The 27,945-nt window shown below is 46.0% G+C and overlaps 1 protein-coding gene across 2 annotated transcripts; it reads left to right on the top strand.

Annotated features, from left to right (window-relative positions):
• Window positions 1-41: 41 nt before the first annotated feature.
• Limk1 (LIM domain kinase 1) lies at window positions 42-27,506 on the top strand. 2 transcript variants are annotated; one of them, XM_077677854.1, is made up of 11 exons: window positions 42-272; window positions 4,260-4,395; window positions 5,114-5,223; window positions 12,053-12,323; window positions 13,632-13,772; window positions 15,792-15,892; window positions 17,790-17,940; window positions 19,539-19,883; window positions 21,746-22,018; window positions 22,563-22,717; window positions 25,940-27,506. In XM_077677854.1, exons 2-11 carry the CDS (start codon window positions 4,312-4,314, stop codon window positions 26,178-26,180), a joined length of 1,872 nt encoding a protein of 623 aa, XP_077533980.1. In that variant the 5' UTR covers window positions 42-272; window positions 4,260-4,311; the 3' UTR covers window positions 26,181-27,506. The 2 variants fall into 2 exon arrangements, with proteins under 2 accessions (XP_077533980.1, XP_077533981.1); XM_077677855.1 differs by lacking the exon at window positions 42-272 and adding an exon at window positions 1,022-1,407.
• The last annotated feature ends 439 nt before the right edge of the window (window positions 27,507-27,945 follow it).

Here is a 27,945-nt window from a genome sequence, read left to right as displayed (position 1 = left end):
TGGCGGCTTACTTCCGCGCATGCGCAGAGTGGTTCAAAGATATGTTTGATGTCTGGCATGGAGGAGGCGTCAGGTTAATATCCAAATTTGCTTCTGAAATAACTGGCACCGCCTAACTAACAACGGCTAACCCGCTTCACTAACACTGGATAACGATGGAATTTCAACTTGACAGAAGAGCCCCCGTCGGTTTGTGCAAGCTGTCTAAATGTGATTGAGGACGACGAGTGCCTGCAAGCGCTTCACACGGTGTGGCATACCGATTGTTTCAGGTGAGATATGCCACTTCATGTCCTTAAAACCAAATGAAAAACGAGCAGAGAAAATGCACGCGACTTAGTTCGGTGTTGCTTGAATGTGACGTTGAAGCCCGTCGAAGCTTGAAAAAGGTTTGGCTGCTGTCTTGTTCTTTCATTTTCAACTTGGCGCACGCATACGCGCTCAGGACTTCGGGTGCAATAAACGCTATTTCACTGCGTCTTTTTTAGCCCCTTTTGTCGGGCGAATTCGCTAAAGGCCTTGTTAGCTGGCCGGTTGCCCGGCGTTTTGCACTTTTGTGTTTACCATTTTGCAGCACCTCTGCTGCCCAGGAAGCCTCCGGCCCGTAACCTTAATCGAATACGCCGCTGTCATTTCATACAAGGCTGCTTCCCTGTTTCGAAGGTCCCCTACTCCTTCTCTGGTTTACGTCTCTCGAAGGGCGTGAAAGGTTTGTTACCGCCGATTGTCACGTGTCGCGCTGGGTCTCGCCGCGACCCAGCTTACGAGCTCCCGGCCAACCGAGCTGCATATCCGCCAGCGTTGCCCCAAATGCATAGCGCGGCGGCAGCGCGGTTCACCCGACTCGTACTACGCGTGTAACCGAGAGGCGTTTTGTTTGTGCGGTCGTGCAGTACGTGGTGGTACCCTCGCGCGGCTAGGAAAGACGCAGTGGCTTTCTGAGTCACCGCGTGTTTATCGATTGGGGCGATTGGGAAGTGTTCGCCGAGGGGCTTGCCGATATCTTGGGTTTTACGTAGTGATGAACGTGGATGCGCGCGCCGGGCGTCATACAACCACGTTCGCACACTTATCTGTCTCCGCAAGTTCCGGTGCAGTGCGCGTTGTTCGCCGCATTTAGTCCGTTTCTCCATCGTAGTATGATATGACCTAGGGGTTTGGGTGGCATTTCCTTCTCCCTTTTTCCGCCCTTTGAGCTAAGTTCCTTTTTCTCCAATCTTTGCTGCGCGGAGCTTTCCTCCTGGCGTGCAATCGTAGCTGTCTCCGATGCCGTTACCGTGAGTTGTAGCCGGGTGGCGACGGCTTCAAGTTGCTTGGGAGTCGTCATTCGTCACTGTCTGTTGTATCCAGCATCGTTGCTCCGTTGGTGGCCTGCAGTTTTCTCCATTCGCGCGTGGAGGGCATACTGTAAGTCTTCTGAGTTCCGCCTATTCTTTTTGTGATTGCGTGCGCGCTGACTGCAACGTTTTTGTGATCTCGAACCGAGTATCTCGAAACTTGCTTCACCCGGCGTGATCGCTGTCCTGTAGAGAAATATTGCTATGATCTCCAGGAAATAATTCATGGAATTTTTGTGTAGTATACCCTCATATTCTGGCTATGTTGTTCCGCATGTGTCTTGGTGTATGCACACTCAAGGGAGCCAGGACACCGTTTTGAAATTTTGTCTTTACCCCGCGCTTGGTTTTGTCAGCATGTAGGGTTGGCGTAAGAGTTGATGACGAGAGAACACAATGATTGATTCTGTCACCTACCTGTGGATAGCTGACACAACGGAACGATGCCCTAGTGATCATAGGGTTGTTGCCTGGATCAGCACAAAGACGTGATAAAAGAGGAATGTGTGAGATACCACAGAACGCTGCGTGACTACATGGTGTGGAATGCGTGGGGTTATCCAGATTATATAAACGGAGGTTTCATGGTGCTTGTGCAGTTAAGTGTGATGTGTTTGTATGGCCTACCTCAGTTCCTTGCAGCTGGGGCTCCCAGCCTTTTCGTCGTTGACTGGGCTATAAGACAAACAGATGCCAGGACTTTTCGGGAATTAAAAACCTCCATATGGTGTGTGCAAAGCAGTCACATTGATGTATGGCAGTGGTTACGTCTTATTCAATGTTAATATCTCAACAACATGGACAGAAAGCAAATGTCTGATTTTGTTTCATAGCTATGTTTCACGCCTAGGCTTTGCTTTGTACTAGTTATCTAAAAAAAATAGCACACACACACAAAAACATTGAAGCATGCAGCATCTGGTTTCATCGTAACTCGCACTATAAAAAGAAAATATGCCTGAAAGCCATGCAGCTGTAGGTGAGTCACAAAAGTGTTGGAGCAGCAGCAAAGCGCTTCCTTCCGTTAGTGGTTGAGGAATGTACGCTAAAATCCAGAGGATGCTTCACCTTCTCCCCCTTTCCCCTAGAAACTAACCTCTCTGGTATTTCAAGTATTCAGGGTTTTATGTACCTGGCGAGGACCAATGATAACAGCTGCATAGAAGCAGCTTGGCAAGCCCGTCTGCCCTGTGACACACTCCTCATTCCCCCTTTCTTTTTCCTCTTTTCACAAGCACCGTGGTGAAGCATCCTCTCGTATGATGCAAGACGGGCCACATATATTTACTAGATTTGCTTTTTGATGAGCTATCTCTGTATTTTACAGTGGTCAGAAAGGAGGTATCAACATTGTTCTCTTTGAAAAGCTTTTTTGCGACAGGTATGCTCCTTACATGGGCAGTGCTGCACAATTGTAATGCAGAATAATGTACGGGTGGTGATACCTGTCTTTGCACTTGTGGCATTTTCTGCAATAATAAACCATGGAGCTACCACAAGATGTATATTTGCATTAATGGTGGTGTAGGCTACCGAAACGGGCAACTTATTTACTTTCATACTTTTTAGTGTCCCTCAAGAATGAAATGTGAAGTTGCCTTGTCAAAATTATTTTCGTGGTGCTTATGCTCAGAAGTATTTAGTGTCGCCTTTCAGTAAACAAATGGTTTAATTTGCTACAGTGAGGCTTAGCATTCTATACTGGCTGAAAAGTGGGCTGGAACTGGTCGTTGCTGTTTCTAATGCTTTTATCTCGAAATTCTGCCGAGTATGTATTGACCTCCACCTCTCTTATTTTTTACTAACTGTGAGCAGAAATTTACGGAAAGTTATAGCGATCTTGTAATTGGAAATAACATGACCCTTTGTTGTGACTTGATATCAGTATTAAATCCTTCGTGAAGTTTAATCAAAAACCACTGCAAGGCTTGTGTAGACATCACAAAGCTAACTTCAGTGCAGGGAAGTTGGGGCTTTTTTTTTTTTTCGTATCTTCTTGCTAAGTTACATCTAGTCCAATGCTAGTCATTGAAAAATGTTCGTTATATTGCTCCCACAGATTTTCTTAATAAGTACAGAGTAGCTGTAACACATAAAAACTCTTGACGTGAAGATTAAAAAAAAAACATTTGAAACAATGCCATCCTAAATCTTTTGGTAATGACATCAATGTAAAAATACTTGTAAAGAGAAAAGTGTTTAAAGAGGTAAAGCCCCCTTTGGTTTGCATGTTCGAGATGGCTGTACAGAAGCCAATCTGCAGGTTAGTAAACTTGTTAAAATTTTAAAATTTGGTTACTTGGACACGGTTCACTCCCATCTCCCTTATCATGGAATATGGTGTTCACTGGGATTCAAGTGAAAACAAGTCTGTCTGTGCAATTATCGTGGTATCATCACCTCCGCCACCATGACCACTTCTTCGTGACTACTACTGAGGAACATAGTATTTATGCGCGGGGCTCACAATCCCATCCCACAATGGTTTTCTTTCTTTCTTGAGCATGGGGCCATGGTGCAACTCCTGCTCAATCTGTCGATGGAGTGCTGTGCTGTTGCTCATTGTTGTACACATGTGGTTCATCTCTCGTGCGCCAACCAGCCGCGAATCGTACCTCTCCACTGTAATTATTTCTGCACTTTCTCTGCACCAGCCAAGTGCCTGCATGCATGCCTGCTGTACCGCTTCCAGGCTTCATGGTACATGTCTGACCACATTTAATATGAGGGTGGTTACTGTTTTTAGCTTAATCGATTTTGCTTGGAATAAATGGTTTAAGGGAAGGCCACAGGTAAGGGTTAGTTAGTGGAGTGAAGGGGAAGCTTGCTGTCTTTTTGTAAGGGGGGTAACACCTCCGACCCCGAGGGAATGACAACGGGCCCCTGATGTCTCGGTGTTCGCTGTGCGCTCGTGTGGTGCAGGTGCTCGGTGTGCGATGCTTCCCTGAACAGCTGGTACTTTGAGAAGGATGGGATGCTGTTCTGCAAGAGTGACTACCTGTCCAACTACGGCGAGGCCTGCCAGAATTGCTCCGAGGTCATCACGGGCCCCGTCATGGTGAGCTGGCTGCTCTGCATCCCCTGGTGTGTTCCCGGATTGCTGACGGGGGCGGCATAGAGTTTCGTGCTAATATGCACTAGAGGGAAATATGGCCCCACTGCCTAGGTGAGCCGTGCTTCATTGAGTGTTCCGTGATGTACCGGGCAGGCAGGTTCAACTTGTCTTTGGCATGGCTCATGGACAGGCCTGAAAGTTTCCTATGGCTGCAAAAAAGCTACAATATTTCCATAGAAGAATAACCAAATTTGTTTTGTTATTATAAAATTGAAGCTACAAAAAGATTTTTTTTGTCGGAAATTATTTAGAAGCTTCATGCAAGATGATCAAGAAAACATGCTACCCTTTTTGGTTGATTTTGGCCGCGAGACAAAAAAGAAACAAACAAAAAAACAAGAAACTCGTCGCAGATGGCACAACCGGCACACGTAATTAATATGTGCACTCAACTTAGTTGCTGTGCAACTTCCTGTAGTTAAGATTTTTTAATTTATTTTGTGTCGACTCCGTGGTAGGAAGTAACAAGTAACCTCACATCACTTATTTTTGTTTACACCTGCAGACATTATTTTAACTTGTTGAAATCTTAAAGCATGAAACAAAACCATGACTTCCAACTTTATGCAGCACTGCTTTGGGATGCTTGAGGGAGTGCTAAAGGTGTGTTAACTTGTGAGGCATTGAGGCATTGAATGAGGTACTGCGTGTCTTCTTTCAGGTTGCAGGAGACCACAAGTTCCACCCAGAGTGCTTCTGCTGTGCGAGCTGCAATGCATTTATTGGGGACGGGGATGCGTATGCCTTAGTGGAACGTTCTAAGCTGTATTGGTGAGTACATTATTTATTCTGGCTGGCCGTTGCCACACAATCATGTGAATTTCATTTTCTGGTAACATTTCCTTTGTCTTTTTTGTTTTTGCATTTCTTTATCGGAATTTTATTTAATGGGATGCAAATACTTGTCACTGTTTTGCTGGCCTTTCTGTTAGGGGGCAGTGCAACTGTCTGTGCTGTTAACTCCCCAGAAAAAGACAAGTTTGGCTCAGGGAAAAATGTGTCCCCATTTGCATGCGTTTTTTGAAAAAATTCCGGTCTTTGTCCCCAGTGCTACAAAAATAAAAAACTCGTATGTCTGGGATAAATGGAGGGCTGTTTTCACTTGTGACATGGTTTAAAACAATTATGCAAATAAAGCTTTACTGAAATTCACTTTGCGAAGGAGACAGTGTTAACAGACAGGAGTAATGACCCTGACGTTACATTGCTGGATGTGGTGGCTTGAATTCTCTTTCACAAAACCTTATTAATTAGGCTTTTGTAATCACATAGGCTGTAGTCTAACTCCTACTCTATGAACATGCAGTTACTGTGTTTGTTGAAAACATACCATGCCTAAGTTTTGCGGAACGGGCTGTGAGCACAAATATGTTGAGAATGAGAGTTACTGGTATGATGCAGAGCAAAGGCCTTAACTGGTTTGATAGGAGCTAAGCACATGCAGTGTTGTGTCTATGCTTTCGTGGGAAAGCATGGTCAGATAGAAGAAACACTAGTGACAGCATTTTCAAGGTGTCCGAACACCACCTTGAGTAGTCATGCCATGCGCTCCTTTTTGTTTACACTGCCTTTTTCTCCATTACTGAGCTGCGACTTGAGTCACCTGCGGAGGATCTTTTCTCATATTTTTTTTCTTTTGTGCAATGTTTCCTATTTTTGGCATTGTCGGCTTTAAGGGACATGCGTTGCTGGACATTTACAGTTGAGTCATGGGAAGAAACAGAATTTTGAATTTCAAGGAAGTGTTCACAGTTTTTTCTTCAGGTGGGGATGCTTGCTTTTGGCACAGGGCGGAGATTTCGGCACGCGTTAAAGATCCCCAGGTAGTAACGATTAAACCGGAGCTCTCCACTACGGCCCGCCTTATTGCCTGTGTAGCATCGGAACGTTGAACCTCATAATCAATCGACTGTTTGCATTCTGTCTCTTGCCTGTGCAGCTTAATTCTGCTACAACAAATTCACAGTTGTAGTTAAGGTTTCGCTGGCATAATGTGTAAAAGTAGCAGCAAGAAATGGTATTTAAATGTACAGAAAATGCAATCTTAGTGCTTTGTCGGATTAAAGCATTGGACTTCACCAGTGGCAGTATGGTTGTTTTCGCCATCCATTGAGAACAGTCTTGGAGTGTTTTAGTTAGGAACCTTTGTTTTTTGGAGGTGAATGCTTAGAGCTTTTCGTGTCTCTTTGTTACCAAAACTGGTGAGGTTGCACATTGGAAAACGAATTGTTTACGGAAACTGATTAGCTTAAAGTGCCGTGCACAAAAAGAAAAAAAAAAGTAAAGAAGAAAGATGTTCGGTGCCTTGTTTGGAGAGCCTGACTTTGTTCGTTTGGGTCAGCGCAAGCGTTGTTGAGGTTTCTCTTCCTCCTCCTTCTCAGTTTCATGCTCCACCCCCGTAAAATGGAATTTTGATGTCACGCTTTAAAGGAGCCATGAAGAGAAAATGCAAGTTGGTTTTATTCGAAAGATTTCGTGTTTTATAGTGCTCCCAGCGCTTGTCCGGATACAAACGGTGCTTTATTCACTGAGAAATTAAACAATTTAGGTTAAAATTTTGATTTTCCCGCGCAATCGTGCGTTTTCGTGGTCCCAAATGACATCACAGGAACCGACCGCTCTGCAGCCTTGAGTACAGCCGGTAAAAGGCTTGTCTATAACACAGCGTTCGTACTCTCAGCCCTATCCTGCCCCGCCGGAACGGGATTTGAATAAAACTACTGCGGAATTCTGAAGTCTTAGCCCTTCGCTTTTGCCTCCGACATGTTTGGAACGAGTATGTTTCAGTAGTTTTCGGATGTAGTTGGTTGAAGTCGAAATCGCTGTTATAGACAAGCGTTTTACCGGTTGTACCTTCATTCACGCATCCGCCGTACAGGGTAGAGACACGTATACGCTGCCGCCGCCATTTTCGGTTGCTCACTCGCCGCCGAAGCAAGTCATTGTGTCAAAACCGCGCTAAAATTATCGCCGCAACGTGGTTTACTGAAGAAGTTTGAATCATATTGTCTGTTTCGCGTTGCTAGGTCTCGTGGGAAACGAAAAGAATAACGCGTTGAGCCCGTTGGCCCAATTGCGGCGGCACGGGACCGTTCAAAGGTTGTCTCCACCCTGTACAGCGGTGTTGGTTTGTTCTCGCGTTTCTTTACGTTCCGTAACCTAGATGGCGCCACCATACCGTGGCAAGCGTTTGGTTTGTTTTTGCCCGCATTTAAACCTGGCTTGTTTTTGTTCTGGGAGAAAATATTCGTTCCCTGAAACAGTGCTCGCTCGACAAATGGGGTCACGTAAGACACCGTTGCTTGCGTCAATCGGCCAGTGTCGTCTGAGACAACCCCAAGCCCCGTAGTGCTGTGCAGCTAAACCAAGCATGCTATGCGCAGTACGAACAGCAGAACGCATCAGTACTTCTATGTTTACATGTGCTTTCGTAACTTCCACTGTTTGTCCCATCATTCTTATTGCTTTGTAAAGAATGTGCCCTAAATTTAAGCGCAAATCGCTCGTTCGTCTAGTTTGTAAGCTCTACCTAATTTGTGTCTGCTTCTGCCAGCCTCCGCCAATCGCGGAGCTTAGCTCATGTGACATCACAGGTTCTGTTGTGGGAAATGAGCTGGTGGGTCGCATGACCATTCCCGTTTTTCCTAATTATGTAGCTTATTTGAGCGAAGTTTACGTTAAAAGTGGTGTCAGTATGATTCTAACGAGACAATCTTTTGAATGAACCAAACTTGTGTTTTCTCTTCATGGCTCCTTTAAGGGGGACACTGGTCTTGAGGACATTTTTGTTATTTTTTAACCTATGTACTTGAGATTTACACATTGAGTGTATTTCAACATTCTGAGCACAAATATGCAGTCAGTTTTCGTCTATGGGGTGTATGTTTAGAGTTGTGCAACATGTTTTGTCACTCCGTTTCGGGCAATTTTTTCATTATGTACCTATGAAATACTCAAAAAGCTTTTATCCCTTTGTGCTCTAGGACCAGGGAGTGCAACTATACCACTACAGTAATTTTAGCATGGTTTCTGCAAACGCTGTAAAATTCGTAAATGTCAGGTCATCAATTTACAACGTTTTTGTAAAACTAACTGCATAAAATCTTGTGCCAGCAAAAAGAAATTCTGTGCTTTTGTGGCTTTATTGCACTGTTCAGTTCATAAGCTTTCGAATGCAGCAAAAAATGATGTAAATCGAACCAGTACATCCCAAGATATTGTACCCGACAGCTGACGATGTGGGAAAAAAAACTGGTTCTGAGAAAACAGGGCACGAAGTTTGCAAACATAGGCAAAAATGGTCATTTAGGTGACTTCAAAGGGCAACAGCTTTGTGAATACTTATGATACAGCTATGATATTTTGCAGGTACATTCTTTGGGACCTGTAGACTGCAAATAAAATTAATACAGAAAATTGATTTTTTGGCAAATTTTCGGTCCTCAAGACCAGTGTCCCCCTTTAAGTGAACACTTTTCAGAACAAGGCTGCAAGTGAATGAGAGAAGTAAGTGTAACAAGTGCTGCACAAGACAGGAAGCAGTCAGTGGGAGGCAGGGAACTAGGTGCAGAGGGAGGAGAAAAACTGCGATCAAAGACTGGTTTTCAGTGATGGAGAACAAGGAAGTTGTTTTGAATGGTGGGTGTGCCGGACAAGTGGCTATACGCCTCGAGATTCGCGATCGCTGCGCCGCCTGCCGCCGCGTTTCCGCGGCGTTTGCGGGATTAGCGCTGCGTGGCTGATAGGTGGTCATGCACTGTTTTGGTTCTCTTTCGCTTCTCTTTGCCTTTCCGCGCACTAAACAATTTGTTATGGTGACGTCTGTAAGCTAACTGCACGTTTAGGGCACTTAAAAAACAGCGGCGTCTTGTATACAGAGCGCCCTAACGCCATCAAGAGCTACCCGGGGAGGCGATTCTGCGCGCTTCTTGGCCGCTCTTGCGGGCGTCGGCGACGGCAGCAGCATATCACCGCTGTCACCTTCGAACACATCAGCACAAGTGAATTCTATTTATTGTCGCCCCGTTTAGACCTGATATTGGCACCGTAAGAGGTTGGTTCGTTTTGCAGCGCAGACAACAAATGCGGCTTTGCTTCGAATATGTATGTCGTAGAAAAATATGTTCGGGGATGTGATAATTAACCCAGTAGCTGACAAAAAATTGTGCGTTTTATGGGAATATAAGCCACGCGAAAATGTTAAGTACACTCAAAGGCTGTGCATTGTAAGATATGTGCCCACTCGTGCCTTATAGTAAGAACCAAGGTTAATGAAACCACGGGAAAATGAATGGTCTGCAAGTCAGGAATAAATAGAATAGTCGTACGGGAATTAAAAAAAAAACTGAGTGCAGCTTCTGAAATGCAAAAGACGTTTGTTTGAGCAAGGTAGTATTCACCAGACCAACTAGATGCTAAATGCACTGATATTTCGCTAGACATGGGGGGGGGGGAGGGGGGGGGAGGAGGAGGACGCTTAACTATCGTTGTTTACAAATGCGGAGCGGAATCAACGAATGAACGTTTTACTAATCACACACACAAGCTTCGTGTTCACTTTTCGTTTGTTTTTCGCCTTCAACGAACGGCTGATCACTCGGCGGACGCATTTTTAAGTGCGAATGCACTTCTTAAGCGACCCTGAATCACGCGTCCACCGCCGTCCGTCCATCCGCACCACATACCCACTTAGGGCGATTGGCCAAGTAGAGTTTTTAAGTGCGAAAGCGACCCCACCACATACCCACTTAGGGCGATTGGCCAAGAAGAGTTCCTTCGCATCACCCGTGCATTCGCACTTCCCCATGCTCCCCTTCGGGGAAATGCGGGTGAATTTTTTGAAGAATACAGGGTAGGCAGTTCACAAGCGATACGAGGTGTCGTTGGAAGAGTTGATTGATTGATTGCAAGGTTTAACGCGCCGACGCAACGGAGACGATGAGGCACGCCGTAGGGGAGGGCTCCGGATTAATTTTGACCACCTGGAGATCCTTAACGTGCGCCGAAATCTCGTACACACGGGCTCGAGCGTTGGAAGAGTGTCGTATCTGATAAAGGCATCTGATTTCAGTTTATGCTAGATTCTGCAGTCTCCCTGTGTCATATGACGATGTTTCGAAGCAGAGTTTGGTCACGGACGCGGATTACTCTATGAGCCCATCTTCGCGCTTCTCGTGGAGGATAAATGTAACAGATGAATCTTTGCGAGCGCTCACCTCGGGACAAGACGACCCAGCATTAAATTTGTCGTCATGTGCTGGCTCTGGAGTATAATTTTGCATTATCCATCGTACTTCTTTGGTACAATGTTTGTGAAATTTATGTAGCATTGGCTTTTTCATGGTACTGATCAATATCTGATATGTGATATTGGCAGGCGTAACTTGCGTGCTGTCAGGTATGAGTGCTCCGCTGGATTTTGTAAGTGCACAAAGTCGATTTACATCATAGTGTGTATGGCCGCAACATGACCATTGGAGGAAACACTGCTTACGGAGACACTGCCACTAAATTTCAGGGCAGTGGAATTGCAACCAGCTGCATGCAAATGCTGGCTTCGGAACGCCGGCCTGTGACACACGCCCGGCGCTCATATAGATCTCACTAAGATCGCGTCATAAACGTTTATACTCTCATGAACACACCACGCTTGCAAACAGAGTGCCTGTTCCACGTTATTCTGTATTTTGAACGCTCACAAACGGTAAATCGCTGTCTTGAACGAGCCCCAAAAGCAACGGCGACAGGTGGGAGTGGGCCGGGGACTCCCGCGCCTGCTTTCGAAACGGGCCGCTAGGGGGATTTCAGTGGCGCCCCTACAGGCCGCGCTCGAGGCGTATATCGAAGCCACTCGTGCTTGCCATACAAACACAACCGCACGCAAAAATATAGTTGGGGGAAGTAGAACTGAACTGCAGAACACCCCCTTTATAACGAAATTGCTTTTTTGGAAATCTTGCTTTATTTGGAGGGTTTCGGGCTCTCCACTGCAGTGCATTGAGATAAGGTCGTTCTAGCTACATACCTGCCAACATTCTCGAATTGTCCGGGAGACCCCTGACTTTCAGCCACATCTCCCGACTGTATGAATGCTGTCTCTAATCTCCCGAAAAGTGGTCACTTAATCACGCGCGCAGTCTTCCCTGCTGCGACATTTGCTGTGCTGGGGAAGAGCATTCGCCACATACTTTTTGTTCTTTTTAACCATACTGTGGAGTACTGCTAAGTGTATTTGCAGCTCTATAGTACCGCGTGCAGCGTGCATCTGGGTACGGCCGAAATGTTGGTTGTAGCTTACAAAGGCTGACCCCGAGGTGCGTTTGCCACTTTACTGCAAAGGCATGAGAGCTTTTGCGTCTGTCTATCTCGTAATAAAGCAACCCAAAATAAACGCCCTTAACCTCTGCGGATGTCGGTCTCCAGTCTCGGTAATTTCCAAAATGTAAACCGAAAGAAATGCTGCAATCCCCCGAATTTTCGTGTTGCTGCTATGTTGGGGGGTCTGCAGCAACTGATGAAGTATAGCTTACGATGAGGCCACATTTCTGTCCCGAGTGGTTAGGTAGACGGGGGGTTCACTGCGGGTTTGTTGTTTGCGCAGCGGCCCCTGCTACCGGCGCCACATGCAGCCCCTGGCGCAGCGCAGCGCGGTGCTGGGCGGGCCCCAGCCGCACAGCATCCAGCTGCTGGAGATCCCGGCCGGGGCCGGGGCCGGGGGCGCGCGCAGCATCAAGCTGGGCCCCCCTTGCCTGGGCCGCCACGGGGTGCACATTGCCGACCTGGACGTGAGCCCCGACCTGATGGCCCTGCACATCGGCGACCGCATCCTCGAGGTCAACGGCACCCCGCTCGGCAGCCAGTCCCTCGAGGAGGTCGGTGGGTGGGGGCAGGGCTAATGAGAAAGCGTCAGCTGGCGTCTGTAACGGCGAGGCATTGCATGGCACGCTCCTAACTCTTTCGTTACAGTGGAAAAACAGCCGATTTTGAGTGCTTCTACAAAGCTTTTTCTTCCTCTTGAGCTACTGGACACATTTGGCATTGCAATGCATGAAATTGTAGCTTATAGATTGCTTTTTCAGACATATAAAAGCAGTTCTGTGAGAGGTACAATTATTTATAGTTTATTGGTCAAATAAACAGAAAAAAATGCACAAAAAAGTATACACACAATGTATATTGGCGATTGTACTGAGCCTAAAAATTATTTTAGGAACTCTAAGATATACAAGTTGTTACTACTTTCCTAAGCTATGATTCAATATGTACATAAATGCTGTACACCAAGTTTTGGATTTCTGCGGGCCCGTCAACCCAGCAGCCCTTGTCCGATCCATGTCCGATGGCCTATGGCGCTGTAAAAAAAGTTAAAATGAGCAGTAGCGGAAGGTGGCTATGTACACCAGTACACCACACATCAAGCACAAGGGTGGAAGAATGCAGCCTAATGGGGATGGACGGGCAGCGAAATCCACTATCGTCATCAACTGTCACAATGTAATGCTGCAGGAATGACACAGACACAAGGCAAAAGCGGATTGTGAAGCAGATTGTCTCAAGCGGCGAGAAGATGAAGCCATTTGATAACACGGGATGGAAGCAAAGCATTGCGGCATTTATTCGGACAATTAAAGCTTTCGCATTCAGAACCCTGAGCGTTTTTTTTTTTTTTTTTTTTTTTTTGCTGGGACTTCTGGTACGTTTACTGGGGACTTCTTTCTAAAATGGCGGTAGTGTCAATACTTGACATCCAGCGCTAGCACTGAAGCTTCAGCTAGACGACTCCTTTCATGCCATTACGTTAATAGAGCTCATAATACGCTGCTATTGCACTTGTACTTGTTCATGAACTCAGTCTGAGCAGAAGCAAGTTTTTTTACCACAAGCTTTGACGTGACAAACTCACTCGCATGTCTGAAAGATGCCAATTGTATGATGCAAATAACTTGAAGTCGTTTTATGGTTTATTTGTTTTATTTATCACATACTGCGGACCAAGTATGGTCCATGCAGGAGAGGGCAATGCAGTTCAAAAATCACCGTTTATGTACACTGTTCTCTGTATACCCTGGTGTTTCTCTCTTCTTTGGAGTAGCTTAGGTGTGCACAATCAGGGGCAGCCCAAGCTTGTGGTCTGGTTGGGATGAGGGTTGCCCCCTTACAGAATGTCCTCTGACTCCCAGGTTGAGGAGCTCATCAAGTCGACCAACAAGGTGTTGCAGCTGACCATTGAGCACGACCCCAGCAGTGTTTCCAGGTGCGCCCTCTTGTGCCCTCCCAGAAGAAAGGCCCTCAGCGACAAGGAGAGGCGCTACAAAAAGAAGGTGCGCTTCTGCATATTCTGATTTCACTGCACGTTAAAGGAGCCATGAAGACAATACACAAGTTTGGTTCATTCAAACGATTGTCTCGTTAGAATCATACTGACACCACTTTAACGTAAACTTTGCTCAAATAAGCTACATAATTAGGAAAAAAGGGAGTGGCCATGCGACCACTAGCTCATTTCCCGCAACAGAACCTATGATGTCACATGAGACAGCTCTGTGATTGGCGGAGGGCGACAACAGCAAACGCAAATTAGGCAGAGCTTATAAGCTTGCTGAACGAGCTATTTGTGCTTAAATTTAGGGCACATCCTTTTTAAAGCCCTAAGAATGGTGGGGCAAACAGTGCAAGTTACGAAAGCACGCGTAAACATAGAAGTACCGATGCGTATACTGCTGTTGGTACTGCGCGCACTATGCTTGGTTTAGCTGCACAGGACTGCAGGGCTTTGGGGTTGTTTCAGACGACACTGGCCGATTGACGCAAGCAACGATGTCTTACGTGACCGTATTTGTCGAGCGAGCACCATGCTTCACGAAACGATTATCTGCATGAACAAAACAAGCCAGGTACAAATACGTTCACAAACAAACCAAAGGCAGAAAACGGCTTGCCGCGGTTTTGTGGCGCCATCTAGGTTCACTAACGGTAAACAAGGCCCTGTGGTGTCATTGCAGACCACGAAAACGTGCGATTTAGTGGGAAAATCAAGATTTCAACTTAAATTAATTAATTTCTCAGTGAATAAAGCATTGTTTGCATTCGGACAAGCACTGGGGGCACTATAAAACACAAAATCTTTCGAATAACATAAACTTGTGTTTTGTCTTCGTGGCTCCTTTAAAGATCCCCAGCCAGCCAATCTAAGTTGATCCACATTCCTCCATGGCTGATTACCCGAGTGCAACTTCATTATGTAAAACCCTTTGTGGTCCATTGTCCAGCCCTTGTCGGGCACTGCCCAACAAGGATGTGCGGGTTTAAATTATGCGGTTTTTCTCACTGCGATGCCTGTACATTCTTTGTATACATGATGCGCCATCTCTTGAGGGATAAGTGAACTCTGTTTGTTAAAGTTTACTTCTTTTTGCACTAGGGTGCTGCATAATGTTCAGCACAGGCCTTCTGGATCCCAGAGCTTTCAGAACTTGCGCGTGGTTTGCTAAGAAGCGTGGCCGTATTTTTACCGCGTGCGTTTTACTGCTGGTGCACTTAACGAAAACAATGATGACTTTAGGGAGGAAAAGAATTACGTGTGTCCATCAGGTAGTGATGACAGTGGTTCGACAGGAGCAAGCGCAAGGACCTCTCAAATATATGTAAACAAGTTGCGTGCAGAATGCAGGAGAAAAAAATATATTAAGTTCTTGCACAGTTTGTGTTTTTTTTTCGCGGCACCAGAAGCTGGCGAAATATTTCTGGACCAGGACAGCTGAAAAGTGGGTAAAAGTTTCAGATCGGACAGGGTTAATGTGAGTTTGAATTGGCGTAATTCGACACGTTTGTTTGGTACTGTTCATGAATTGCATCCTCAGTATAACAAATGATGCTCATAAGGTACTGTCAGCTTCAGTGGTTGTTTTTAAACGGGAAAAACATGTGAGGATGCAGCTGAGGCTGTTTTGCAATCCTTTTTTCTTTTTTCCCCAATATTTCACTGATGTCGATTTGCAGATCAGTTCTTGTCTAGCTGAAAGAATTGTCACAGTAATGTTAGCAAGCCTCTTATAATGTAGGTTTTCTTTTTGTGCATTACATTTCAAGTAAACGTGGCACTGCGACCCCATTTCACTGTTAATTTAAGCATCTTGATAATTCTGGTTACTCGCTCATTTTAAAGTATTTGTTCTGTTGGCTACTTCTTAAGTCTGCTTACCTTTTCTAGCTGCACAAATTTGAACCTGTGCGGATCTAGCGGGGAGTGTTATGGATAAGTGCGGAGCACAGTTTAATGCAAGATGTACAGCTTGCCTGGCATTCAACTGAACCTTGCTGCTGCTTCCGCCGCTCTGCAGGACGAAGGCGCCGTTGGCACCAGCGGTGTGCGATCGCGCCAGCTCAAGAGGACCAGTGGCGGAAGGGAGCGCTCCTCGTCTCTCCCGCGCCTGCTAGTCAGGTTGGTCGCGGAGCACTTGCCAACACCTTCTCCCGTTGCTTTTTCCTACCTGCTGCCTGTGTACATTTAGCATTGTGCCCAAAACAAATGCACTGTAGCTCTGTGTTCCTCTCTGTCTCAGTCAGCTTTGGGCATCTGGTGAGCCTGTTGTTGGGCTCACGGCCTAGAAGTTCACTACTAACCATTGCTCTCTCTTGCCCTACCAATGTGTGTACAATGCAACACTGTTGGGGAGATTTTTTAAGTGCAGAGCACTTTAGAGGCTTGCCTTGTAGTCTGCACAGCGTTCTGTCGTAGCGGCTGTCCTCGCAGTGTAACCCGGAGGCTTTAAAAGCCAAGCAGTTTATAAAGTCATAAGCGTTCGAAACTCGTGAACCACCGGTGCTTGTCATGCATCTCCCCATTGTTTAGCGCAAAGAAAACTGTAGGTACATTTGAGGCAAAATATATGTAATTAACCGGCGGCACCCGTGTTAATTTAGCTAGTAATGCTCGTAGGGTTGGTTTTTACTAAGCGAAAAAACTGGCAGTGCAACGCCGGCATGTGCGGGAAGAAAAGCAAGCAGGAAAAAAACAGAACTCCCACTGGCGCAGTTTCAGGCAGGGAAATTTGTGAAGGCGGGAAATTTGATTTGCATTGGGTGGTAGCAGTGAGTGGATAATGGCGCTACAGCCCATTATGACAAATCACTGCTCTGCACTTCCGACAGCTTTCACATTGAATGGAACGGCTTTAATTTTTTAGTCAGCTGCTGGGTGTGGGTTCTGTGGCAGTTAGCTGCTAGTTATTGCGCGAGGAGGGTGGGATGACAGAATGGAAATGGAGGGCGATATGACATGTTTTTAGTGGTTGTACCATTGAGCGGTGTCAGTGCAGGTGAGCCCGTGTTAAAGATGCATTTTCAAAACTGATGGGCTCGCCAACCCTTCGTTTTCATCACCTTGTTTGCCGAAATTTTTCTGTGGGAGCTAACCATACCACGGGTATCTGGGTTGGGTTGGTTCCAATTGTTTCAAAATATATCATCCAGGGTAATCACAAGAAAAAATGAATTATAACACTTCCAAACATTAAAAAAAACGATGTACAGTCAAGCCCACTTATAACGATACCGTTTACAACAATATATTGGATGTAACGGTGAACAACTAGGGCACCCTCCACTTTTGTATGTGTTCTAATAAACCGCTTATTACAATCCTCCAGTGCTGCGCTATCGGATATCACAATTGAATCAGGTTACAGCATGCACTGAAAATGCGAGCTGCTGCCGGCTCTCCGTGCGAACGGCATGCATTGCGAGCCACCCTGTGCTTCGCATCCCTTCCTCCCCTCAGAAAACGAGTCGACTCGTTTTCTGAGGGGAGGATAACACCGCCTTGGTATCATCTGAGCACCCATCACATGACATTGGTGGGGCTTTTAAAAAAACGTGGCGCGCAGAACAAAAAAATAACAGAGGATTTAAGTGTCTTTACTACTTAGTAGGTAGTGCCAGCTCTCAGAGCGCACTCAGAAAGCTCCAAATTCGAAAGGGAAAAGGTCCAAATTTGAATTCGAAAGCACCGATAGTATACTATCGATTTGAATAGGCGTGGGCAGGAAGGTGTAAAAGTGCACACAGCAATAAAATTTGCTTTTTTTTTTTATCCTAGGAAATTTTGGTGAGGAGCATTCTTGTTTTCAATGAAACCTAGACAAAAGCTGGGTAGTCCAACAGACCTCCAATGTCCTTGGCAGTGGAACTCAGTTATAAGGTGTACGTGTTAAAGTAGCTCATAAACGACTGCAGACTGCACTTGTTCTTGGCAAATGTTTGGCTGCAACCGGCACGTGCTTGGCTATGCTTGGACACAGTGCAGGCATTGATTGGCTTGACGGCGTTGCTTGTTGCAGTGACTCTGCTGAATGCACCAGCCAGCCGCCCTACGACCTGAGTCGGACGAAGTCGTTCCGCATTGAGCCAAAGAACCAGAGGATTTTTCGGGCCTCTGACCTGGTGCAGGGAAGACTCCTAGGCAAGGGCTTCTTCGGCCAAGTGTACCTGGTGAGCAGAGGAGCTCGAAAACAACCCTTGTAGAAAGGGCCGTTCTCCTTAACTTTGTAATACTTTCCCGATTCTGAAGTTTCTGCTGATTTCAGAACTTAAAGAGGGTAGTGTCTATTGTCACGGCAACTGTGAGGATTGCCGTCAGAAATTTCTCACAACAGTTGCCTCTGTTTGGCTAAGCACTCCACCCGCAGATTCTAAGTGGCAAATATTCCCTGTAAGCTTGTTCCCACAGCTAATTTTGTGGCGCTGTGGTATAGCACTTAGGTTCAAGTCTCTCTCTCTCTCTCTCTTTTTTTTTAAATAATTTTTGGACCTTTCATTATAGTTAGTGGTTATTTTCATCCTGGCTATTGCTATATCAAGAGAGGATGCACAGGACTTCTGGAATGGGCTGGATTAAGTTTAATATATGTTCTGTTCTGTGTCGTTGGGCTGGGTTAGGTTAGGTTTGTTGCAGTTGGGCTGGATTTGGGTAGTTATGCTAGGCTAGGTTCTGCTAGTTATGCTAGGCTAGGTTCCTAGCCTAGCATACTTAGGTTATGCTAGGCTAGGTTCTGTGAGGTTAGGTTATGTTAGGTTATATTGGGAGGTAATATTATTCAGCGAATTTTAGGCCAGCCAGCTTTTATAGAAACTGCCATGAGAATTTCTCTGAGGTAATTCTCACGGCTACCGTGAGATTAGACGCAGCCCTTAACCTTTTGAGGGTCAAATGTTCTTCGAAAAAAAAAAAAAATACTTTCCCAGATGGTCAAATTTTTTTATGGTGATACATTTCGGTAACAAATAAGCTAAGAGCAGCGCCAATATAGGTAGAAATCAACTTCCACTGCCCCTGCAAGGGAGTGCCAATAAGGATAAAAATCAATTTTCACGCGCCTCCATTTCGATCCGATGGGGAAATTGAAACCATGAAAGGGCGTTGACACAGACCATGTGACGCGCTGAAACTATAGTTTTGTTTCTCTGCAAGAAGGTAGCACAATCAAATTTCAAATGCTTCTTGTAAGTCCTAGGGGGTTGCAGCACCTGCCAGTGAGCATGCATCTTCATTAAGGCGCGAAATTTCAAGCGGAGGGTCGAAACTGTACCCGTACGGCAAAGACCTTGCGGAATGGAAAAATGCCGCCGAACATATATGGCAAAAACCCTAAAATGTTTAAGAAACCTAACTATGCACAGGCCTTTGTTTTTGCACGTTTGAAACTTGGCATGCACAGAGTGAATTCTCGAGGCTTGAGTCTGAGTGAACGGTTCCATTTGTAAGCAAGTTCAAAAGCAGATATCTCACGCAGCAGTTCTTCTTTGTTAACCAATAACTGAGGGAAGTATATGCGTCAGTGGTAACTACTTGAAGATTTATTTTAAGAGTCACCGAAGTGAGTGTGGCGAAGTGAAGGGACACTGAGAACAGCTTATGAGATAGTCTAGAATGTACATGCGATGTTCCAAAGTATGCCCGTTTTGTAACGAGAGTCTGGGCGGCACAGATTACGAGCAAACAGAAGCCAACGGAAGAGGCCTTCAGTGTACGCAAGATGGGCAGAGTAGCGGCACGAGAGCACTAACTTGTCTCCTGCACTGGCCAATAGGTGACCCACCGGGAGACAGGTGAGGTGATGGTGGTTAAGGAGCTCCACCGCCTGGACGAGGATGCGCAGCGCAACTTCTTGCGGGAGGTGGCGGTGCTGCGGTCGCTGCAGCACGAGAACGTCCTGCGCTTCATCGGGGTGCTGTACCGGGACAAGCGGCTGCACCTGGTCACAGAGTACGTGAGCGGGGGCTCTCTGCGCGCGCTGCTGCACGACTCGGCCGAGCCCCTGCCCTGGCTGCAGCGACTGCGGCTGGCCCGGGACATCGCCGCGGGCATGCGCTACCTGCACTCCCGTGACATCGTCCACCGAGACCTCAACTCTCACAACTGCCTCGTCAAGGAGGTGAGGGGGGCACACCCTTTCAGGTCCCCTTCATCATGGCAGGGCTGAGTTAAAGGTTCATTGTAACGTGCCTAGTTTGCCTAATTTAATCATTTTTGTGTCTCTTGGTGCCCAGCTTAGCAATCCTCGGGGGAAAATGGCCCCGACTGGCTAGGGTAGCGCATGAACTGCAAAGCCACACTATGACTACTGTATTTATTCAAATATGAGGCGAGTTTTTTTTTTTTTTTTTTTTTTAATTTATAGTCTCAAAATTATACTCCACCTTATATTCAAAGCTCAGTATATATATATGGCGATTTTTTTTACTCTTCAAACTGAACCCTCTCCTTATAATTGAATAAATATGGTACGTAGCAGTGCTCAGACTCCTACATGGTAAACAGGTTCCCATGCTTCGGTGGCAAATGGTGGTTTTATTCCAGGGGTACAAGCAGCATGTAATACAACATCATGACTCTTGCTCACAGCAGAGACTGCCCGCAGTGCTGAGTTGCTAAGTTGCGTATGGGCTCACCTTAGACAGCTGTCATTGTGGGGCCAGGGGCTAGGTAACCCCGTGACCAGCTGGGACAGAATATCCCAGCAGACTTCCAATCTCCTGTCTCTCCCAGCAGAAACATGACATGTCCACATGAAAAATTGGCCAAAACTTGCAATGCCAATATTTTACTAGTATTTATTTGATTATAAGGTGGTCACAATTATAAGGCAAGGGTGCAGTTTGGAGAGCCAAAAAAAGAAAAGGTATATTCCTACCAATATAAGGCTATAGAAACGAAGGAAGCAAGTCAATTAAATTTCTTACCTTTCACCAAACCAGACACCAAGTATTCATGAACTGTCTGCGCCACAAAGATGCTTGTTTGGAGCAAGATGACAGACAAAGTTGGAAACTGTTGTCCTTAGAGGTGGTGTTATTCAAATCTTCCTTATCACTTGCGCACTCTAAGAGGTCAGCACCCCCAGTTCCATCCAGCGCATTAGAAACTCATCACTTGCGAAACGATGTCGCCGCACTGTCTTTTGGGATCGCTGCCTTTGCCGTCGCTTCACGGGCTAAGAGCAACATCTTTTGTTTGCTTCCAATGACGCACGTTGTTCTCTTAAAAGCCAAACTTTCGACCCGCCGCGCAGTTTTCAATGACTTTCGCCTCTGGTATGACCTTTCTCTTGAAGGCTGTGTTATAGCGGCAATGACGACTCACTATTGCGCTGGTTGTGTAAATAAAAAGAAAACAAGTACTGAAAAAGAAACTCTTACAACAAGGACTCCAAGCATTCCAGCAAAAACTCCACTCAGCTCGTTGACATGGTCGAGCGTGTCTGCTGCCATGATGTCATCTGTAAGTTTTATTCTGAAATCTTTGTTACATTTCCAACCGTGTTGTTGGGCTCTTTTGGAAGCTTGGAAATGGTTGAAACGCAGAAACCAAAAGTTTCACTCTAAAATCGCCATATTGCTATACTGGGCTTCAAATATAAGGAGGAGTATGACTTTGAGACTATGGATTTTAGAAAAAAAACCTCTCCTTATATTCAAATAAATACAGTAATTCTAGATGCGGCCTCATGACAGATTCCCACACTTTTTTATTTTCTTTTTCATTTTAGAGCTGCAGTGTGTAGGGCATACTGCAAGAACTGTTGCCCCTGGACCACAATTGCTGCATGGCTATACATCAATAGCTTTGGCATTTTGTTCGCAATGAAGGGAAACAGATCTCACTGAAACATAGTTTTGTTAGTCCTGAAGGAAAATAGTAGCTTGTGTGCAAACTTGTCATGGGCCAAATTTGGGGTGTGCTGCTTTTTCCTTAGTGTTCTGGAAGTGAACCACTGCCCGGTGTTATGTCGTCCAGGACCGGACGGTGGTGGTGGCCGACTTTGGCTTGGCTCGGATTATGAGCGACCAGGGCGTGGCGGGCCGTCGGAGCAGCAGCGGCGGGGGCAGCGGTGGGGGGGCAGGCAGTGGCGGCGGCAGCAGCAAGCGCGCCTCGGGCAGCAAGCGGCCCGAGCGCAAGAAGCGCTACACGGTGGTGGGCAACCCCTACTGGATGGCCCCCGAGATGATGACCGGCAAGCTTTACGACGAGAAGGTCGACCTCTTCTCCTTCGGCATCGTCCTCTGCGAGGTGACTGGGCTCCTTCTTCGGTGGGGGGGGAGGGTTGGGAATCGAGTGCTGTGGTAGTGATGCCTGCGGTGCCCCCCTAAGGCTCCTGAGGCACTAAGGAAACTTTGCAATAAAGCAGCATTTTTTGGGCTGTTTAAGTACAGTTCCTAATAAGTGACACTTGTTTCTCTAAAATGTACTGGGACCTTTATTAATGGTGTGTTCATAATAGGCACTAGGGCCTAGGAGTGGGCTGCTGCAGAGTGTAGTATAGGAGGAGAGCTTCCTCCCTCTCCTTGCTTGTACCTGCTGCACAGTCTTCCTATTCCAACTCTGCATCCGCCTGACAGGAGGGGAAGACACAGTGCTGTTCTCCTTTCTCTTTTCCCGCGTAGAGTAAGTGCAGTGCCTTTGTTTCTAGTACATCTTGGTAAAAATAATGGCCAGTAAACAGCAAGCGAAGAGACAGGGCCACTGCTTAGTTGTCTCGTGTCGTGTGGGTTGACCTGTGCTGCAAGCCTGAGACGGCCGTGGTGTGACTGAGCACCGGTCCCTCTCCCCCCAGATCATCGGGCGGGTGCAAGCGGACCCCGACTACTTGCCCCGCAGCAACGACTTTGGCCTCAACACGGTTGTGTTCAAGGAGAAGTTTTGTGCCACCTGCCCCGAGCCTTTCTACCGCATTGCCTTCCTGTGCTGCGACGTCGACCCCGAGAAGAGGTGGGCGCTGAGCGCTGCGTTGTTATCACGGATCGTGAGCTTGCTTGCATCTTGCTGGCATAGGGAGAGCTGGAGAGGTTTGCTCTGATGAAAGCAGGGATTTCCACTTTTGATGAGATTGAGAAAGTGAAACTCCATAAGTGCAGCGCAAGAGGTGATGGTGCCCGACGGGAGCTCATAAAGCTTGCACTTTGGCACCACTCGCAAGAGGCCAGATAATTTTGTTTGTCTCAGAGTTGTGCGAACGAGTTCGAAGGTTTTTTTTTATGCAACCGATTTGCGATGAAAGACTGTTCTTTAATTTGAAAGTCAGTGTGTTCTGTCCATGTGGTTGTCTGAAGCAATTGAAGCTTGTGCAAAGGAACACGGAGATAATCCAGAAGTAGGAAAAAAAAAAGGAGTTATCATTCAGAAGTGGCTTTTTTACAATACTTAACTATTTCATTACTGCCAGGAAAAGTCCTGTTTTTGTGGGGTACAGCAAAAAGTTTTTGTTATCACATAGAAATTTTTATATAGAAGGTAATACAGTGAAAGTCCGCTACGTGCGAAAAATTTCGTTGAGGTGAAATCTGCCCCAGCAGACCACGGAGGGGCAAGAAAAATAGCCCCATATATTTCCGCATCATTCGTAGCATAATACAATATTTAAAAAAAGGAGTGACGCCCAATAGCGTCGTGTATATCCTGATAACAAACATACCAATGGTTATCTTTTTTTTTTTTAAATCCAAATTTAATCCGAGCGCCAACCAAATTAATCCATCTATCAGAAGAATGTTCAGGAGTGTTTTGTGTGAAATTACGCGCAGCTTTGTGGACTTTGTTGCGCGTGGTGCGGTGAAAACGGGGTGTTTCTTGATCCATTATGTGCAAAATATCATATGCGCGCAGCCTAATGGACATTTACTGACACCCGCAGACCAGCAGAGCGATCTCATTTGATCCGTTGGTGCCGTGTGCTTATCGTCTGTGAGATCGTCAGAAGTATTGTCTGCTCGCATACTGTTACGCCAGCATATTTGCCAGCATATTGTTACCCGAGCAGACGACACTTCTGTTGCGAGCAGGCAATATTTCTGACGATCTCGCAGATGATATTAGAATCTGAAAATAATGCTTAACACTGCCTGCAGAAAAGCATTCAATTATTGAAAATCAGAATGCAAAGGGCATTTAAGTAATGTGGTTTTATCAAAGGAGCTTCTGAAGGCATTGTTACGTGAAGAGCAGATGATACTTCTTACGTGTGTTATTGACGGCGCTCTCGCAGACGATCAGCTCACAACCCGCCGCGGTGGCTCAGTGGCCAAGGCGTTGCACTGCTGAGCACGAGGTCGCGGGTTCAATTTCCAGCCGCGGCGGCCGCTTTTCTGATGGAGGCGAAAAGCAAAAACGCCCGTGTGTACGAGATTTCGGTGCACGTTAAAGATCCCCAAGTGGTCAAAATTAATCCGGAGCCCTCCACTAAAGCGCGCCTCATCGCCTGCATTGCGTTGGCGCGTTAAAGGAGCCATGAAGAGAAAATGCAAGTTGGTTTTATTCGAAAGATTTCGTGTTTTATAGTGCCCCCAGCGCTTGTCCGGATACAAACGGTGCTTTATTCACTGAGAAATTAAACAATTTAGGTTAAAATTTTGATTTTCCCGCGCAATCGTGCGTTTTTGTGGTCCCAAATGACATCACAGGAACCGACCGGTCTGCAGCCTAGAGTACCTTCATTCACGCATCTGCCGTACAGGGTAGAGACACGTATACGCTGGCGCCGCCATTTTCGGTTGCTCGCTCGCCGCCGAAGCAAGTCATTGTGTCAAAACCGCGCTAAAATTATCGCCGCAACGCGGTTTACTGAAGAAGTTTGAATCATATTGTCTGTTTCGCGTTGCTAGGTCTCGTGGGAAACGAAAAGAATAACGCGTTGAGCCCGTTGGCCCAATTGCGGCGGCACGGGACCGTTCAAAGGTTGTTTCCACCCTGTACAGCGGTGTTGGTTTGTTCCCGCGTTTCTTTACGTTCCGTAACCTAGATGGCGCCACCATACCGTGGCAAGCGTTTGGTTTGTTTTTGCCCGCATTTAAACCTGGCTTGTTTTTGTTCTGGGAGAAAATATTCGTTCCCTGAAACAGTGCTCGCTCGACAAATGGGGTCACGTAAGACACCGTTGCTTGCGTCAATCGGCCAGTGTCGTCTGAGACAACCCCAAGCCCCGTAGTGCTGTGCAGCTAAACCAAGCATGCTGTGCGCAGTACGAACAGCAGAACGCATCAGTACTTCTATGTTTACATGTGCTTTCGTAACTTCCACTGTTTGTCCCATCATTCTTATTGCTTTGTAAAGAATGTGCCCTAAATTTAAGCGCAATCGCTCGTTCGTCTAGTTTGTAAGCTCTACCTAATTTGCGTCTGCCTCTGCCAGCCTCTGCCAATCGCAGAGCTTAGACATCATAGGTTCTGTTGCGGGAAATAAGCTGGTGGGTCGCATGACCATTCCCGTTTTTCCTAATTATGTAGCTTATTTGAGCGAAGTTTACGTTAAAAGTGGTGTCAGTATGATTCTAACGAGACAATCTTTTGAATGAACCAAACTTGTGTTTTCTCTTCATGGCTCCTTTAAACCCTACAATCAAATCACTCAATTGATCAGCTCACAGCACGCGGAACCAATGGTCTACGCGTGTTGGTAAATGTACATTAAGCTGTTGGCATCAGATATTTTGTTCATAATGGCACAAGAAACACCACCTTTTCACCACACCACATGCAACAAAGTCCACAAAGCTGCGCCTAATTTTGCACAAAACACTCCTGAACATTCTTCTTGTAGCTTAATTTGGTCGGCGAGAGGAAAATTTGGTTGGCACTTGGATTAAATTGCATGGCATCTGGATTAAATTAGATGGTGGTTGGATTAAATTGGCTGGCACCGGGATTAAATTGGGCGGGAAAACCTGCAGTAGGTGTTCTCCCTCTGCTTGGTTGAGTGCACATGTCGGTCAGCATCGCTTGATGTTTTGCAGCCACATCTAGCATTTGCTAAGTTGAGAGGACAAAGGAGTTTGTGGACCCTGAGAATATCTTGTACTAGCGAACCCAATTTCCATAGAACAACTGTAATTTAAGGCAGAACTGGAACCTGTGGGTCGCTATTTCTGTGTCCTGCAGAAACCTTCAAAGGCCAGAATGAGTGAAGCTTCATTTCTTTATCTCTTGTCACAATGTGCAGGCCACCATTTGAGCTGCTGCAGAAGTGGTTGGAAAACATCTCCCTGCACCTCATAGTGGACAGTCCACTGCCGACGGAGCTAGTGAGCGACATAGTCAACTACCAGGGCACCGCCGTCACGGCCAGCACAACAGACTCCACTCCAGAGTCGCTGACCCCTCCAGAGTGCCGACGTTCTCCCCTGAGGACCATCAGTGAGCAGGCTTTGGACTCTCCGCGCTCATCACTCGAACTGGACTGAGTTTGCCGCGCTCTCTGGCCTCGCCACGGTGAAGTGCTCACTGCTGTACACTGCAAATTTGGGGACGTTGTCCATGTCGTGCACAGAGTTCGGACTATTATATGTGGGTATTGCAGGGATGTGTGCCCCGTGTGTAATTTGTGCAAGTTTATGACTGAGTTGTGAATTCTTTTCGGGTGGCTGTTGCTACAGTACAAGAAGATTGGTAATAGCCTTTGAAGCGATGGGCAGAAAGTCAAATAGTCATTACCTCAAACTATTGGCACCTATGCAGTCTATTTAGCCTCGCAGCATGATGCAATTTGATGGAGCTCGCTGTATTGAATATTTACATACATTTAGTAGTAAAAACATTACGGCTTGTGCTGAAGTTATGTTGGTCGCGTCACAGCGCAGGTGAAAAGCACCAACCAAACATGGCGCTGAACGGTTTTCTGGATATTTACCTTGATTGCACTAATGTTAGGTGCCTTAGGTGGTCGAAGTTGCCAGCTGTGATAAGATAACTCAATTGACCCTAAGTTGAGTGGTTGACATATTCGTTATAAAGTGAAAGCAAAATCTTCACTTGGCAACTGTTATTGTTATGGAGTGGCGCTAACATTCCCCCATTAGGAGCGCTCATTGAAAACACCTACTTTAGAGGTACACGTTTCATTTACATCCGTTTCTTGGCCTCTAAAGAAAATTATTTTCGCAAAGCTTTAAATTATTTTTTTTTAATTTCTATGCAAGTGGAATCTCTACAAATGTGGATCCTTTGCAGCCTTTCATTCAGTTGATTAAGGCTTGAGCAGAAACCAGTGTGCCCCATGCTTCGTTTTGGTGTTAACGGCTTGCACGGGTTGAGAGGTTCGAAGAAGGGTTTGTGCTAATTGGTCAGAAACTCTACCCATCTGGATAGTTTCTGAAGGCAAAATTTTTGGAGGCTCAAAATACCCTGCATAGTGAGCTCTGGTCTGAGGACAGTAGTGTCAGCATTTATGCTGCTGGTAAAATTCCTGGGTTGGTGTAGTGCTGGCCTTAACACTTTAAATAGGTTTCACATCAGTGTGTTTATTTTATGACTTGTGTGACATTGTTACTTTTTTTTTTTGCTTGCTTGAAACACGCTCGTGACTTGCGAGTGCAAGCAAAATACCTGCAAGCGCTGTTGTAAGGTGGTGTCGGCACTTAAGCTGTATATCTTCGTCTGCATCCTAAATCAACATGCATTGACCAAAAGAAAATGAACAAATTAACGTTCATGTTTTATCCATTCACGTTTTGTTCATAATTCATCAATCCACATCGTGCTTTGTCGAGAAATTTTGCTTTATTCATAAATACAGGGCTGAGGGCAAATTTAACATGCACAGCCTGCATTGATCGTTCAGTGTGCCTAGGTGATACAGAGACTGTGCTTGGTGGTAGCATTTTTTTAATTGGCTTGAGAATGACAAAACTGTAAACTGGTTGGGTACGTCACAAATTGCAGAAGGCAATGCACCTTTTCACCCCTTTGCTTTGGCTGGTTCGACGTCCTACTCCATGTCGCTTTCCGTCCGCTTTGCATTCCAGTCGGTGCCCATTACAAATGGAGGTTGAGGGACTTGATGATGTATGTACGGACAAATTTTTTGCTGAAGCAAGACATTCATAACATTCTTCGCTAAAATGTGTTGTGGTAGTCCTAATGAAAGAGTTATGTTTTCTAGAAGAAATGGCACCGAATATGAAGAAGTCACTTATGTTTAAGGAAGGACACTGCTCTTAAAACAACTTC

Source organism: Haemaphysalis longicornis, unplaced genomic scaffold, assembly GCF_048455015.1.
Source record: "Haemaphysalis longicornis isolate Haplotype H1 unplaced genomic scaffold, Haemaphysalis longicornis Haplotype H1 scaffold_7, whole genome shotgun sequence".
In the NCBI taxonomy this organism is placed as follows: domain Eukaryota; kingdom Metazoa; phylum Arthropoda; class Arachnida; order Ixodida; family Ixodidae; genus Haemaphysalis; species Haemaphysalis longicornis.
This window is presented reverse-complemented; position numbering and strand designations above follow the sequence as displayed.

Coding starts and splice junctions, on each gene's coding strand:
- Limk1 (XM_077677854.1), top strand. CDS start 4,312: ATGCTGTTCTGCAAGAGTGACTACCTGTCCAACTACGGCGAGGCCTGC. Junction 13,773..15,791: donor AGAGGCGCTACAAAAAGAAG/GTGCGCTTCTGC, acceptor GCCGCTCTGCAG/GACGAAGGCGCCGTTGGCAC. Junction 17,941..19,538: donor TCTTCGGCCAAGTGTACCTG/GTGAGCAGAGGA, acceptor ACTGGCCAATAG/GTGACCCACCGGGAGACAGG.